The sequence below is a fragment of the Parasteatoda tepidariorum genome, chromosome 2 (assembly GCF_043381705.1).
Source record: "Parasteatoda tepidariorum isolate YZ-2023 chromosome 2, CAS_Ptep_4.0, whole genome shotgun sequence".
Classification (NCBI taxonomy): Eukaryota; Metazoa; Arthropoda; class Arachnida; order Araneae; family Theridiidae; genus Parasteatoda; species Parasteatoda tepidariorum.
The window spans coordinates 48318936-48334600 of NC_092205.1; the positions used below are offsets into that span (position 1 = coordinate 48318936).

The 15665-nt window shown below is 29.1% G+C and overlaps 1 protein-coding gene across 3 annotated transcripts in view; it reads left to right on the top strand.

Moving 5' to 3' along the window:
- LOC107437919 (cystathionine beta-synthase) overlaps positions 1-15397 on the top strand; it is a 29622-nt gene extending 14225 nt beyond the window's left edge. For all 3 annotated transcript variants that reach the window (XM_016050065.3, XM_016050063.3, XM_043038720.2), the window contains exons 5-13: positions 1843-2054; positions 3198-3359; positions 8361-8486; positions 9464-9548; positions 9660-9843; positions 10879-11013; positions 11893-12001; positions 13460-13535; positions 14791-15397. In XM_016050065.3, the coding sequence (XP_015905551.1) occupies positions 1843-2054; positions 3198-3359; positions 8361-8486; positions 9464-9548; positions 9660-9843; positions 10879-11013; positions 11893-12001; positions 13460-13535; positions 14791-14885 (1184 nt within the window). In that variant the 3' untranslated portion in view covers positions 14886-15397. The remainder of the gene's footprint in view (positions 1-1842; positions 2055-3197; positions 3360-8360; positions 8487-9463; positions 9549-9659; positions 9844-10878; positions 11014-11892; positions 12002-13459; positions 13536-14790) is intronic.
- Positions 15398-15665: the final 268 nt, after the last annotated feature.

Below are 15665 nucleotides of genomic sequence, written 5' to 3' on the forward strand. Positions count from 1 at the left end.
CTGGATTTTTATTCAATGTTGATACTTGACACATTTAATCAATTATCTTCTTGTTCATATGACTTGCACGCTTCGCCTTAAGTTCTAAGAAGTCACTCACTAAGAGCCATCGCTAGACTTTTTAGGGCCCTTTGAATACTCTATTTTAAAAGTTTTCCCTAGGCTAAATTGATTGAAATTAGTTTTTTTTATTTATTCTCACGATTTATTCCTAATAATGAACAACTAGTCATTTTTTCGTGATTAATTTTTTTTTTTAATTTTACATTTCCGTTTAGTTTTTATCAATGCTGTATCAGGACTGTAGAAGTGTGGATTTTTGTGTTTCCGTAAAAATCGTTAAAAACTTTCAAATATATCCTATTTTCTAATTCACTCCTATTTTCTATCCTATATTCTATGGTTTTGATTTTTTCGGATAGTTTCTAGTAATGCTCCCACCATTATCTACAGAAGTGTCTCTATTTTACCTTCAAATATGAAAAAATAGTTAAGAAAGTTTATAATTCTTCAATAAAAAATTTAAATAAATCGAATTTTTTTAAAGGTTATTTATTCATTATTTATTTATTTGAATATCCACTGCACGGCTCGCTGCACTCATTCTTAAAAAGTACGTTTGAACCCAAATCGTTCGTATTGTGGGAAAAAAATCAGATATTTTGATTATCTTGCTGAGCTATTTTTAAGTTGTTTATTTGTTTATTATTTGATTGCATTAGCTGTTTGGTTTTACTTTGCACTACGATGATAAAAGAAAAGGGCATTGCCGCGAGTCCTAAACAAGTTATTTTTATATGTTGAACTATGTCCGAAAACTATTACGTGTGAAATCTTATTTAAGATAGAAAGTAATTGAAATATTATATGCATTGAAATTCTAACTTTGTTGAACTAAGTTCAGATTTTAAAAGTTTTCTAATTTTAATGCAATGAAATTAGAAAAAAAAAAATTGTTTTTGAGCACTTTGATTAGTCCAGTCATAAATTATTAAATAGATTATACGAAGAATATGCCTGATTTTGAATTAGATAACTGTCCACTGTATTTTTGACAGCTCTTTGCTTGTAAAATTTATTGATCCCATCAAGCTAGATCTCTCGAATTTCCCCTAGGTTCTGTTTCTGATGACAATACAAGTCTCAATAATTTTATGACAGCTACTAGCAGAATTTAATGCTATATTATCACCATAGGAAATTTACCATCAATCAAAGTTCCGCATTTTTTCTGACTAACTAGCAAGCAGAATTTAAATCCAAATAAAATTTATTATCATCACTCGTGGAAGAACAGACGAGAGTGGGCCAAGGTCTTCTGAGGTATTTCTACCCACTTCTGCTTACAGCAAGTCGGTTTTTAGTATTAAGTATTAAGGTTTTTAGTATTAAGGACGCATTAAAGGAGAAACAGTTCTCCTTTCATGCGTCTGTCATCTAAATTAGATTTTTCTCTTCTTCTCGTGTTAATTGGTTTAGCTGAAACAAATTCTTTTAGAGTTCTGAAATTTCAGAGAGACTAGCTAGGATGCTCAGATTCCAACTAAAGTTCCGCATCTGATGATGGCAATGTTTTCTAAATATTGAAAGAAAACTGTAACTCCGTCGATTTCTGTATGCTCCAGGAATTTCGGACATTACCAAACGTTACTGTCACAAAAACATAAAATTATAGGATTACTAAAATAAAATTGAAATTTTAAAAACTACGTTTCTCTAGTAAACTAAGAATAAAGAAAATTAGAACGAAAAATAGGCATCACTGTTGAATATAAAATTTAGGATTTGTGACGCTTATCATACGCAACCATGTTCATGAGTTCTTTTTTTATTTATTTATAGGAATTGCTTTGGCTCTGGCCTCCGTTGTGAAAGGATATGAATGCACTTTAGTTGTACCAGAAAATAAAAGTCAAGAAAAAATTGATATGTTGAAAGCTCTTGGAGCAAACATAGTTCGAACACCTGCTGGCAAATTTGATGCTCTTGATTCTCCATACAATGTCGCTCAGAAAATTAATGAGGAAAGCGACAACAGTTTCTTACCATATCAAGTATGCATATTTTAATGCTCTAGCAAAAAAAATTATGTGTTCAGTTTCTATCATTTGTTATGTGTTTAGTCGACTATTACATTTTATAACCCAGATTGCATAAGTCAAAAAACAGCCTTATTCTTAAGAATTAAAAAAACACACATAACTAATTTTGTTTTAGAGTTCTTAAAAGATAAATTTATTAATGTAAGATACTGTTCTGCCTTAATTTTCTTCTCATTCCTATATTCTCTTACGATTGTAAAATACAAACAAAGTTAATTGAAGTTATTTGCGATTACTGTTAAAGTAAACATAAAGCTAAGTTTTGTTACCTGTAGTACGTAACACTTCAACAAACTAGTTAATACTTTCGCTGAAAATAAATCCCAACAACATAGGAAAAATATGAAATCACACATAATGCAATTATAATTAAAACGCGAGAAAAAATTAAATAGGGCACGAAAAGACTTCGTATAAAAAAGTTAATGCCATCTAATATTATTAAAGAAACAATTAATAAATATTTGCAGCTCGGATATTAATGAGTCAAAACCACTTTATTATTTCCAGACACAAGCTTATGACTATAGATGAAATCATTTAAAATTTATTTGTTATTCGAGTGTATCTTTCTTTTTTTTTTAAACTTTACACGCCGTACGTTGTAGCCCAGAGGTTAAAGAATCGGACTCCGGTCCGTAGGGACCAGGGTTCGATCTTAGACTCCTCTAAGATCCACCAAGTACCTTTGATATACGCGCTAGTAAAATCAGTGGAATTGAAAGTTCTGTGGTTGGTCGGTGAGCAGCATCATGGATATAGGAATCTGGAGAAAATTTCCTTCCACTTCAGATCTATGTCTAAATCGAGGAAGTGGCCTCACGAATGAATGATGCTGCCATCTATCCTTGAAGTTCTGAACTAAGATGTACTTTCAATCTTGCGGTGCTCTCTGGTCCAACGTAAGACCGAATCAATTCGTGAAAAGCCAGTCAGTGGCTAGTGAGCTTGGCTTGTTCATATGTAATCAGAAACAACTTCACACACAAGGAAGCATTCCTTACCACATTGCCTTTATTTAAGTTATTGAAAGTGTTTTTGTGTATGATAATATTCTTTAAATTTCCTTATTTGACTTTAAACTTATATCTTCAGTATCGATGTTCATCAAATCCTTTGACACACTATGACTGGACAGCTGAGGAGATTCTTGCTCAATGTGATAACCGTTTGGATATGATTGTTATGGGAGTCGGTACTGGTGGAACTATAACTGGTATTGGACGCAAAATTAAAGAAAAGTGTCCAAACTGCAAGGTATGCAATACTTATTTCAAATCATATGCTACTGTTTTTCTGAAATTTCATTGCTTAGAAATATACTTCCCAAATAGTTTAAAAGATAGCGCTTAAAATATTAGTTTGTTCTACAGTAGAATCACAATTATTTAACGTGACGCGTTAAACCTCTTGGATACAGAGCTCAGTAAGTTAACTTTCGTTATTTATTATCCGTTATAAAATATTAGTTTGTTCTACAGTAGAATAACAATTGTTTAACGTGACGCGTTAAACCTCTTGGATACAGAGCTCAGTAATTTAACTTCCCTTATTTATTATCCGTTATAAAATATTAGTTTGTTCTACAGTAGAATAACAATTGTTTAACGTGACGCGTTAAACCTCTTGGATACAGAGCTCAGTAAGTTAATTTCCGTTATTTTAGTACACCAGTTCCAACATTCGTCATCAAAAGGTTAAAAATAAAACCAGATATAAAAAAAAAATACTTTTAACCTTCACGCAGACTTTTCCATCTGGATGTGTGATTTTCCACGTACTTTTTATGATAAGTAGCCAAACTCTCGCAATAAACAAATCAGCATAAAACTAAACGCGTCTACAACAACACAGATGATTCATCATGAGTAATAAAAAAATAAACTCCATCAATCAAAACTAGACGAGATAAATATTATCTCTCTTAAAAATAAATTCTTTATGACGTTTGATCTTTATCAATATTTCGCTGAAGAAGAAAGTGGCCAAACTCTCTCAATAATCGAGCTCTAACTGATAATGTAGCGAAACAAGTGAGATGGCCAAACTCTCTCAATAAAACGCGATAACAGTTGTAGCAATCTATTATCAGCAGTTTTCCAAACATTCTTTTTACATCGTACCTTTTTACATAAATTTTTTCTTTAATCCTTTATTAAATAATTTCACGTAACAAGACAGATGTATTTAGTAAAGTTATGGCAAAAAATAATCGCAGATATAAATTTAAAAAATAATAATTAAAGTTAAATAGAATTATCGATAAAGTAGCAGGGGAAAAAAACGTTTAATTCTTGTTTACCTAACCCGCTTTTTTATCAGATAAATATCACGCGAAAGTTAAACAATATTTATAGATTTTCCACCGGGTAGAAGTATTTGAATAAACTTTTGAGAGTCCTTTCCTTAACGGGACTCTGAATCCTGGACTTCTTGTCGAGTAAATAAACCACTTTGGAGAATATAATCCAGTGTGATAATCAGGCTGTCCTATGAATAAGCAACTTTTTGCCCTTTAAAAAAAAATAATAAGTTTAAAGAGATAAGAACGCGAGGACTATAAGACCCTCAAGATTCGACGAAATCTTTCCTGTTTACGATAAAACTATACAACGTATCACCTCATATCTTTCTTTGTGTGTAATGTCCTGACCTATGTTCAAGGCTCATGAAAGAAAAGCTAATGCATCGTACACAAGATTATGCATGATCCAATAATAATTCAGATTTCATACATATACATTGATCAACAAAGTGGGCTTATCTAAGACAATTTTAGGAAAGATTAGGGTGTCCAATAAATACGGCATTAACACGTGCATACATATACAACCACTACGCAGTGTTGCGAACTCAAATGTACAATCACTACGCAATACAAATAAGGTCTCAAATAATCTTTATGTAATTAACATATTAAGTTCTTTGTAATAACTCATCTTTTTTTTTAAATATATAAAAATAACTTAGTAATGTTTTTCTCTTCTTTAAATTTTTGATAAGATTTTAAACTTTTGATGTCAAATTATTGGAGTACTATTGTAAACATTTTGTTCAAACAATTCATAGTTTCATCCATGCATTTTATTTAACTTCGTTTAGCATATTAGGATGTAATTGTCTTTAGTAGAGTAATAAATTTTTTACTTTATTTATTTAATGGACTTTTAATTTTAATACTGGAGGAAAGTTATTATATTTTCATTATTCAGTTAATAAAGGCTGAATTTCTAACAATTGGTGGTAAATAATTATGCTTTAAAATAGATTATTTTCAATTTGCATTTTTTGACTATATCCTTAAATTTTTTAAGTTACTTAAAGATGAAATTAAAAAGCAATATTGTTATTATTGTTGCTATTTAGTTTCATAAAAGTTTTTCAAAAATGGCTTTCACTTAAAGATTAAATATAAATAAAATTTTGCAATTCGCAAAATAAGTAAAGCATGTTTCGCAATAATTATTCATTTAATAATAACAAAATTGAATTTCATTATCAACACATCTGTTAATTCAATGACATTAATTAAATCTTAATTTCAATCAAATCTTTTCGTATATCTAATTACATTTGTTGGCACATTGAGGTACTTTTATAATTGCAAATTGTACTTCATTATTTGTGAAAATTATTAGCCCCTTTACTTGGAATTCCGTTACCTATTTAGAGAAAAAGTATCGCTAATGATAAAGTATTACTTTTTTTATTCCCATTTTCCCATTTATTCTTTTTTTATTCCCATTTTCCCATTTTCAAAAAGCACTTGCAAAGTTCTCTTAGTACTAGCATTTTTATTCTTACATTTTCAAAGTGAAGTTTCCATTTTCTTTCACTAATGCTTCAATTCCAGTATTTTAAATAAATTAATGAGCAAAGTTTATGAATATTACGGAAATTCTTTAGTGATAATCACTTTCAGTCCCATTTTGTATTTCATTTTACTTTCTTATCATTTTCGCTAGTCTAAATCAATCAGCAGTTGAGTAGTTTAAACCCAGCTGTTCACTTCAAAATAAACGGTGATAACTTGAGGCGATAAAGCTTTACAATCTGAAGTGGACTTAAATTAGTTTACTACAGGATATTTTTATCAATGGATATAATTTTTGAGGGTATTGCCTCTAATCATGTAATATCGATATTATTATGTTTGCCGAAAAGAAAAATGGGCTCTGTAGATTTTGTTCGTTATACAAATAATTATATAATGAAACATTTTAGCATCTCGTTCGTTTTTGTTCTTTTACATATGATTTAAGTAATTTATCACATTTGTGTTTTCAAAAAATGTATTAATTCTTACTTCATACCCAATTTAAAAGTCAAAGGTAATTTTTAAAATAAATAATGAGTCAGTTATAGAGCAAAATTAGGAAATTGTAGTAATATTTTTGTAGTTTTGTAATATTTATCATAGATTTGTAGTCTTTTCAATGGTGGTCACTTTTTAATATTTGGAAACACTCGTTCAAAAACTGAAAATTTTAAATGATTGAAAAAATATTTTGCTATTAATAATGTAAGGTATTTATTTTCAAGAATTTCTCAAAATCTGTTAAAATTACAAGGTTTATTTCTAAAATAAAGAAAAATTTAAAAGAAAAACGTTAAATAAAGTAATTTTCAGATTATTATAAAATATGCATAATACATTATTCTCTTCATCTCTACTCATCATCTTCTTCTTGGCAATAAAATAATTATTAAATACACAGAGAGTGCTTTTTAGGTGAAAAAAGTGGCACTCTGGTGGAAACTGGTAGAAAAAAAAATTTTTAATCACCGTTTGTAATATTTAGTCTCCCTATGGTCGGTAGCGACAGTTAATTTCGCCCTACAATACAAAAAATTTCCAGATCAAAGTATGGTAAAAAGTATTGCCACTCCGAATCTGTAAAATTCACTTTTAAAGTAAAATTTAATATCGTAATTTATACAATAATCTATATTTAGTTACAGTGTTTCAGTGATTTTACAGTAAATATTGTAAATATTACGGGATATCAGACTTTTTGTTTTCTGAGCCCCGGTACTTCTTACCGTAATTTGATCCGGAATTTTTTACTGTGTATAAAGTCGGTTAGAGTAAAAATTTTCCTCTCTTACGTTTCACGAGTAAAAAATATAGAAACTTCTGATTCTTGATGTCATTTCCCTCAATTAGGCCGTTAACAATTTTATTGGCCATTCCAAGTAAGCATTTTCAGTAATAATAGTAAGAAAAGAAACATTTTCGTTAACATATTCCGTCACAATGCATTTAAAGTTCTTTACGAAATGCCTGTTTTTTATGTTCTTCTCGCGCAACTTAAAGAAAAAATATTATCATTTGGTCAATTAATGTTGTTTTACACTTATTTAAATCTCAAAATACAACATCAAATGAGCGACATACATTTTTTATACTTTCAAAAATATTTGGAATGAAGCATTTTATTTGCAATTTAAACATTTTTGCAATATTTTTTTTTTTTTACTTTTTATGTTCGCAAATAAAATTCTTTAAAAACGATTCCAGAAAGATGCATAACCACTGAAAATAAAATTCTATCCTGAGAAGCTTGTATAAAATGTTAGCATAAAATATCTCTTCTATAAACAATTAACAAATTCTTAAAAATATCCATTGCAAACTATGATTATTTCTGAAATTTAAATTATTTTTTTAATTGGAAACTTTAAAAATAAAATGTAACCAAAATAGAAAGATAGACAATGTAAGTTCGTTTTTACCATATTTCCGTATGTTTTAAAGCTTTTCATACCGAACACACAATATATATATTCATATAGAAGAAGTTTTTTGAGTTTAGTAATATTATTAGTGCATCACTTCTCCGAAAAATAGTTTCAAAACCAAAAATGTCTTTATTTTTCTCAATAAATTATAAAAATGTCCATCGTTTGAATTCTATCAAAACTTGATAAAATTATCTGACAAAAGCTACGATTAAATTCAATTTCGTTTAACAAAATCCAATGCATGCACATTACATTCTTTATACTATTTCATCTCTCCACTGTAACCCGTGCCCCTGTCCCCTAGTTCTGAATGTATTATTAAAAGCTTTCAAGAAGATTGCCGTTGTCACAATTTAATTTAATTGCAATTAATCATAAAGTATAATTGTAGTTCTTTGTCAATTATAATGCTCTTTTTCATTTCTCTCTATCTAATCTTTATGACAAAATATTTGTATATAGCATAGAAGGATCTTGGTTGTTGATTTATCTTGTATCTCCTTCATTTTTCAGGTTATTGGAGTTGATCCTTATGGTTCTATCATAGCTGAACCAGCATCACTGAATGGACCACTAGTCAAAGGCAGTGACGTTGAAGGTATTGGACACGATTTTATTCCCACTGCTCTCGATCGTTCGGTAAGTATCATAAATAATTTTTTTCATTTATTTTGTAAAGTTATTACGAAAAATGAGAAATTTATAGTTAAAGAAGTATTAAGGTTTTTACTCTTAAATCATTGATTTTAATGAACTTACTATAGAGTTAATATATATCTTTTTATGGAAAATAATACATTTGATAGTTCAGCAAAACACTCACACAAAAGTGATAGGAAAATGTAAATAAATTTATCTAAAATACAAATTTTCATCTTTTCGTTCGTACATGAATATGACCTTCAAGCTGTCAGTATACACTGACCGTTTGAATAGGAACTTTATTGGTTTACTTTCTGCATGTAATTATACATTTAGTAACTCCGTGGCCTCTTAGTATTTCTTTTATTTTGTTTTCTCTTTTTTTTATTTAATCTTTTTTTTTTTGTAAGAGATGTTATTTTGAACACTTTGATTTTTTTTTTCAACTTGAGAGCGCAAAAAATTTGAGTTTTGCTCAATATATCCGCTTTGGGTTATTGGATATTAAGTTGTATATTTAAGTCCTCTTTTGCATGAAGGACAGCATAATACTAAGAAAAAGACTATAGTAATTTAATAAAGTAAATAATTATGAAACGTAGTTCATAATTTTTATCGACCACCATTTGGTTAATTTTTATCGGAATATCTACCACATTATTTTTTACTTATGAATTTTCAGCTCTTTTATTTGTTCTGTTATCGTACTTTCAATATAATTTGTACTATTATTTGTACTAGAAAATTTTATTCCCATCAACAATTCATTTGCATGTATTTAAATATTACTAATGTTTATTAATTTCGATGTAATACTAAAATAATATAATGCTAAAATAATGTAATGCAGTATTTTTTTAAATTCTATAAACTCATTAATAATTAATCCTAGCACATTAAGAGCTTTAATATAGATAATCGAAACAATTCTGTTTGTATTTACCATATAATGATTCAAATATTTTTCTATGTAGGTCGTTGACAAATGGGTGAAAGTGAATGATAATGAATCTTTACATATGGCGAGATCAGTTATTAAAAAAGAAGGAATATTATGTGGTAAATTTCCTTTTATAGTATTTTTTTTTATTTCTTCTCTAACTACTTTAACGCATTAAAAATAACTTAATTGAATAATTAAGCATTTATAAATAATTAATTTGGAATTAGGTGGAAGTAGTGGTAGTGTCGTGTGTGCTGCCTTGAAAGCCGCTCAAGAACTGAAAGAAGGACAAAGATGTGTAGTTATCATGCCCGATGGGGCGCGAAATTACTTGACAAAATTTCTCTCGGATAACTGGATGGTAGAAAAACAATTCATGAGTGCTGATCCTGAAGATTCAACGATACCATGGTAATATTGAATTATTATTAAACAAAATTTTATTTTTGGTTATATCACTTTTTCATTCATTTCCTTGGATTTTTTATGTCCTAAATTGGCTATAATACAGTACAGAACCCGTTATCCGGAAATCAGAAAACCGGAAAATCAAAAAACCGGAACGAAATTCGATAAATTTTCCCGACATTTTTTTTAAAAAAATGTTTTTTTTTCCTCTTATGATTTTAGGATTTTTCTTTCTTTTTTGAAAGATGTTTACCTTACCATCATTTAGGAAATAATTATTCGTGTATTACTTCATCATTTTTTCTTCTTTTTAAGATTATTTCCAAATATTTTTTTAGTTGGGTTTAACAATGAAAAAACGGCTTTTTGTAGCGATTCAGAAATCCGGAAAAATCAGTTATCCGGAATAGCGATGGTCCCGATCGTTCCGGATAATCGGTTCCCTACACATTGTTAACAACGTAATAATCATAAATAAAATTATTTCTAATGGGATACCTGCAAAGTGACGTAGTAAGGGTATCTCGATTCTGATTGGTTGTTAAAACGTGGCATTTGTTTAAGTTGGCAACTGCTCTTTCCATTCTATTTCGAGTAAGGCAGGTCACTCAAATATCAATTCTCTTAAGTGACTCATTCTGTATTCTTACACAAAGATTTCAAATTTTTCCCTATGTATTTCTTACTTAACATAAAGACAGACATGAAACCATGTGGAGCATAAACAGACTAATTCTACATCAAAGTTGCCAGGTACACAAAACAAAAATATATCACGGTTACAATGAAATACAGAAACAAATAATAAATTTAAGTTAAGTAAAAGAAGTAGAAGAGAAAGAATTATATTTCAGCAAAATCAATGCGTGATGCGGCGCTGTATTTAATTAATTTCACGTTAAATAACATTCGAACTTAAGAGGAGAAACTTAGTTCGACTTTAACATGACTCTACATAATTGACTAAAAGATTTTCGTTAAGAAATTATACATTTTGAAAATTTCTAATGTGAAAAAAAAACTTATGTTTTCCTTTAGGTGGTGGGATCAAAAGGTGAAAAGCATGAAAGTTTCAAATGTATCATCAATAACACCTCAAACATTTTGTTGTGACGCTATTGATATCATGAATAAAAAAGGTTGCTTCCAGTTGCCTGTTATTGACACAAAAGGGTAATCTATGATTCATTATTTTATTCATTATTTTTGCAATCATCAGTCATCATTTTACGACGCGGCTGATTAGTTGGAAAAGTTTTTATTATTTCAATACTAGTCTGACACTTTTTAAAATTTATTTCAATGAGCCACTTCATACCTTTAGGCTAATTAAAAAACGTATAATTCATTTCTAAATAAACCTGATTCCTTTCGCATAGTTTGCAATAAACCAAACATTAAGGAATGTTTATTGCAAATAACCTAATTAAGCGAATATTGCAATAAGCTTAAGTCAATTCAGTCTGGATAAATACTTCTTTGCCCGCCCAGTGCCTAAAGGCATGCTGGCTGGATTTAGAAAGCCTAACATATATCAAGCAGATTAGAAAATTTTTAAGACTTTCCCATTTAGCGTGACGCATTGTGAAATGTCGAAGATTTTGACAATGAGTCGAATTTTTCGATTAGCTCGCGACACACATACATGATGCTCTGTAATGAATCTTAAAAAAAAAAAAAAATAGCTTAACTTTGCACTTAAAATATTATTTTAGTGAGAAAGAACAATGAAAAGATCAATTAGTGTCCTCTAATATTAATAGTTTTTTAACTTCACTTTATAGAAGGATTCATTGCCAAACTATTTCATGATCAATTAATTTTCGGGGCTCAATAACTATGCTTTCAGTTATTTAATCTTCGATAGTTTATTTAAGAATAAAAATGGCTAGCAAACGCAATATCAATCTTTTTAAACATTATGAACTAAACAAACTCGATCTCGTTCATTAATTTAATCGCAGAAAACGATTTATTTCGATGTATATATAATTCAAAAAATTTGATTTAGTTTTCGTTTCGTGCATTCCTATTTTTTTTCTCCTCTTTTAGCTCTATGAAAGGCATTGTAAAATTACAAGATCTGACCAAGAAGATAGTATCAGGAAAAGTATTATCAAACTCTTTAGTGTCCGAAGTTACAACCACATCTTTTCTGAAGGTAGAGTTTTAAATTTAAAATGTCTTACTTATAAATATATATTTATTTTTACATTTTTTTTTCTCCATATTTCATAGAATAAACTAAGAAAAAAAATGTTCTTCTAAAAAATAGTGATATTAAATTTAGATTTTGGCTTTGGATAAAAACTAAAACTAGGATTATATAGACTTCTCATATACGTATAATAGGAATTCGCACAAATGAAACTGTCATATTAGAATTATTTTCAATAGACTTATCTACGATTTAATCAGTAGTATCGATTTGGTTCGATAGTTTGGAATATGACAATCTCCTTTGAACTCAAGTCATGCAAATCACGCCTATTTTCAAAGTTAGTCCACACTACAACTTTGAAGTTTTAGAGTGTGCTGAACACAAAATATAGCGCTTACATTTGGTGCTAAATGGAAAATATTAGGTACTAAATTGAACCATATTGTCGCACTTTTTGAATTGATTACACATTACTATGATTCAACACATCACTATGAACGGAAACGTTATTCATCACCATATTAAGGTTGCAGCAGATTTACACCTTATTATGGTTTGAAATACTCACATTATGGTATAATTAGACCTATTTTTCCATGAGTTTATTATTATTATTATTTCTTAAATTAAGTAAAACATCTTTTTTTTTAATGATTAAGCGGTTGTTAATTTATTAAAGTGTCATGGTCTAATTTGTGAAATGAAATTAAAAGTTTCAAAAAGACAACATCACCTAATCAAGTAACATTATAATCTCGTTTTAATAGTGACTGTTATGAATATTTTCTTAAACTTGATTTTTAAACAAAAATTGCAATAAAATTCATAAAAGACCTTAAAGAATTTATTCGTAATCGACCGCACAAAATTTAGTAATTCCAATGTTAGCACCTTAACCTTTTTTTTATGTGAAAGTAAACTAAATTAAGTAAATTATTATTAAACTTTATTATTAAACTTTAAATTAAGTAAAACATCTTTCTTTAATGATTAAGCAGTTGTTAATTTATTAAAGTGTCACGGTCTAATTTGTGCAATGAAATTAAAAGTATCAAAAAGACAACATCACCTTATCAAGTAACATAATAATCTCATTTTACTAGTAACTGTTATGAATACTTTCTTTACTTTATTTTTAAACAAAATTTGCAATAAAATTTATAAAAGACCTTAAGGAATTTATTCGTAATCGACAGGACCAAATTTAGTAATTCCAATGTTAGCTCCGTCACCTTTTTTTATGTGAAAATACCCGTCTTCAATTTAATCGTATCTCACTTTTGTACTAGTAAATAACAATAAACTAACTGAGCTGAACAATCCATAATAGAACAACCTCAATATCATTAAGTGATATTATTTTTACTACAGAAAAATAATTTAAATTTAATTTCGTATTAACACTCAACGTTATTAATTCACAAAATTTTGATACCATTTTGTTTTTCTTCGTGACAGTTAAATGTGGACACCACCACTTTGGGACGTTTGTCTAAAATATTGGAAGCAGGACAATTCGCAGTTCTTGTAGAGAGTAAGTACTGTTTTATATATGTTCATCATGATTAACACTAGATTACCCAAGGAAGTCATTTTAACTGCTTTTTAATTTCAGTTAGAAAAACAATGATGACACAATTTCTCAGAATTTTGTGACTTTTTGTACAACATATAATTTTTTTATTGTTAATATTTACTAATAACTTGTTGTATAACTGAAATCAAATCAAGAATATCAAAAATATTAAAAATTAATTTTAAACAGATTTCTTTATACATTAGTTATTTTTTCACAATGCAGTCAATTTGACTGCTTTTGGGCAATATAGTTATTTCAGTTTTTCTAGCGTCAATGATACTAATTTATTATACAATGCATTACCTAATAATCACCTTTAATATATACTTTTAGAATCATTTTCCGAATTAAAATTTTTTAAAAAAGTATACATACTAGCGATTACAAATTATAATTTAATTGAGAAAAAAGCTTATCAAAATCTAACAGATCACTATAGTGAATACTTAACGAAAACATAAAAACAAGCTTGATTGCTGGCTGAAGCTTAGAGATGTTGCTAAACCCACTCTCCGTTTCCTCAGGCAATGATGCAAGTTTTGATGTTTTCAAATCTACCACTCCCATTTCTAGTTTGTCTTAATTCTCACGCAATGATATAAGTTTTGATGTTTTCAAACCCATCGCTCCCATTTATAGTTAGTCATAGTCCTCAGGCAGTGATATAAGCTTTGATGATTTCAAAACCACAGCTCCCATTTGTAGTTAGTAATAGTCCTCATGCAATGATATAAGTTTTGATGCTTTTCAAACCCACCGCTCCAATTTATAGTTAGTCATAGTCCTCATGCAATAATATAAGTTTTGATGTTTTCAAAACCGCTGCTCCCATTTATAGTTAGTCAGTTGTTGAAATCGGTCCTCGACTTCGCGCTGGTGGTCGTGCTACCAAAACAAGGGAGCCATCCTCTCCTGCAGAGGATCAAAGTTGCTATGACATGTCTTCGGATCATCCTCAGAGATGTTTCCCAGACAGTCACCAATAGCCCTTTGTGCAGCTCTAATGCGACGTAAATAAAGTGCCAACCTACCTACCAATTTTTGAACTTTTTTTCTCTCCTTTTTCCTCGCCTAACTAAATTTGCAACTCTTAACGTTTGTAGTTTTTTCCCTTAATTTTGGACAAGAATTTTAAAAATACCCATTACAGGCGGTGATTATGGAACATCCTGGATATTGCATATTGATTGATTTTTCATGTTTTTAATAGATGCAGGCAAGACCGGAGCTGAACGACTCGTTGGCGTAGTCAATCAACTCGATCTGGTAAACTTCATCACAACCAAGTGTGAAAATGGAAGTTAATACATTGCTCCTAAAAGCAATGTGCTGTTTTAAAACATGACTGGACATTTATGACGTCATCAAACCAGAAGAGCTTTTTAATAAGTTTCGTCGTTGATCTATCTCTCTATCTACCTATCACATAGTGTGAGTCTATCTCTCTGCGCATAAAATTGGAAAGTTCTATAATTATATTTGAGTTAGTACGATTATGAGAAAGTTCCAATCTGAAATGCTACAGAGGGAAAGTTTTGATGAATGTTCTTTGTTAACTTACTCTGGAACATTCTTTTTATAATCAGAAAAAAATGTGAAAGAGTTAAAATGGAAACATTATTTGAAAATTTGATAAAATCAATATCTTTCGAATTTCTGATTAGTATTTATAATAATATATAGTTGTCTGAAATGTTTGGTTGGTGCTCTTATGCTGTCTTTTCCACCTTTTGTAGTATTTATATGTATTTATTATACTTGTGTTCATTTCATGTTATGTATTCTTATGTATTTGAATAAAGTTTTTGTTCCAATAAGTGTAGCCTCTCAATGACATAAATATACCTATACAATTTAGATAGAAATTATTAAAAGTTGCATATTATTTTTCTTCATTAAAGAAACGAAGCTATAAAACAGTTTTTTTATGTTACAAAGTAATATTTTCTTTGTAAGTTTATGGGTACTTTTGCTTTAGTAATTTAAATACTTAAAGCAAGGACTAAAATCAGTTGGTCGCCTTCGTAAGGCGTCAAGGGCCGGCAAGCCTTGTAATAAGATGTTACTCTGGGCAAATACTGATTA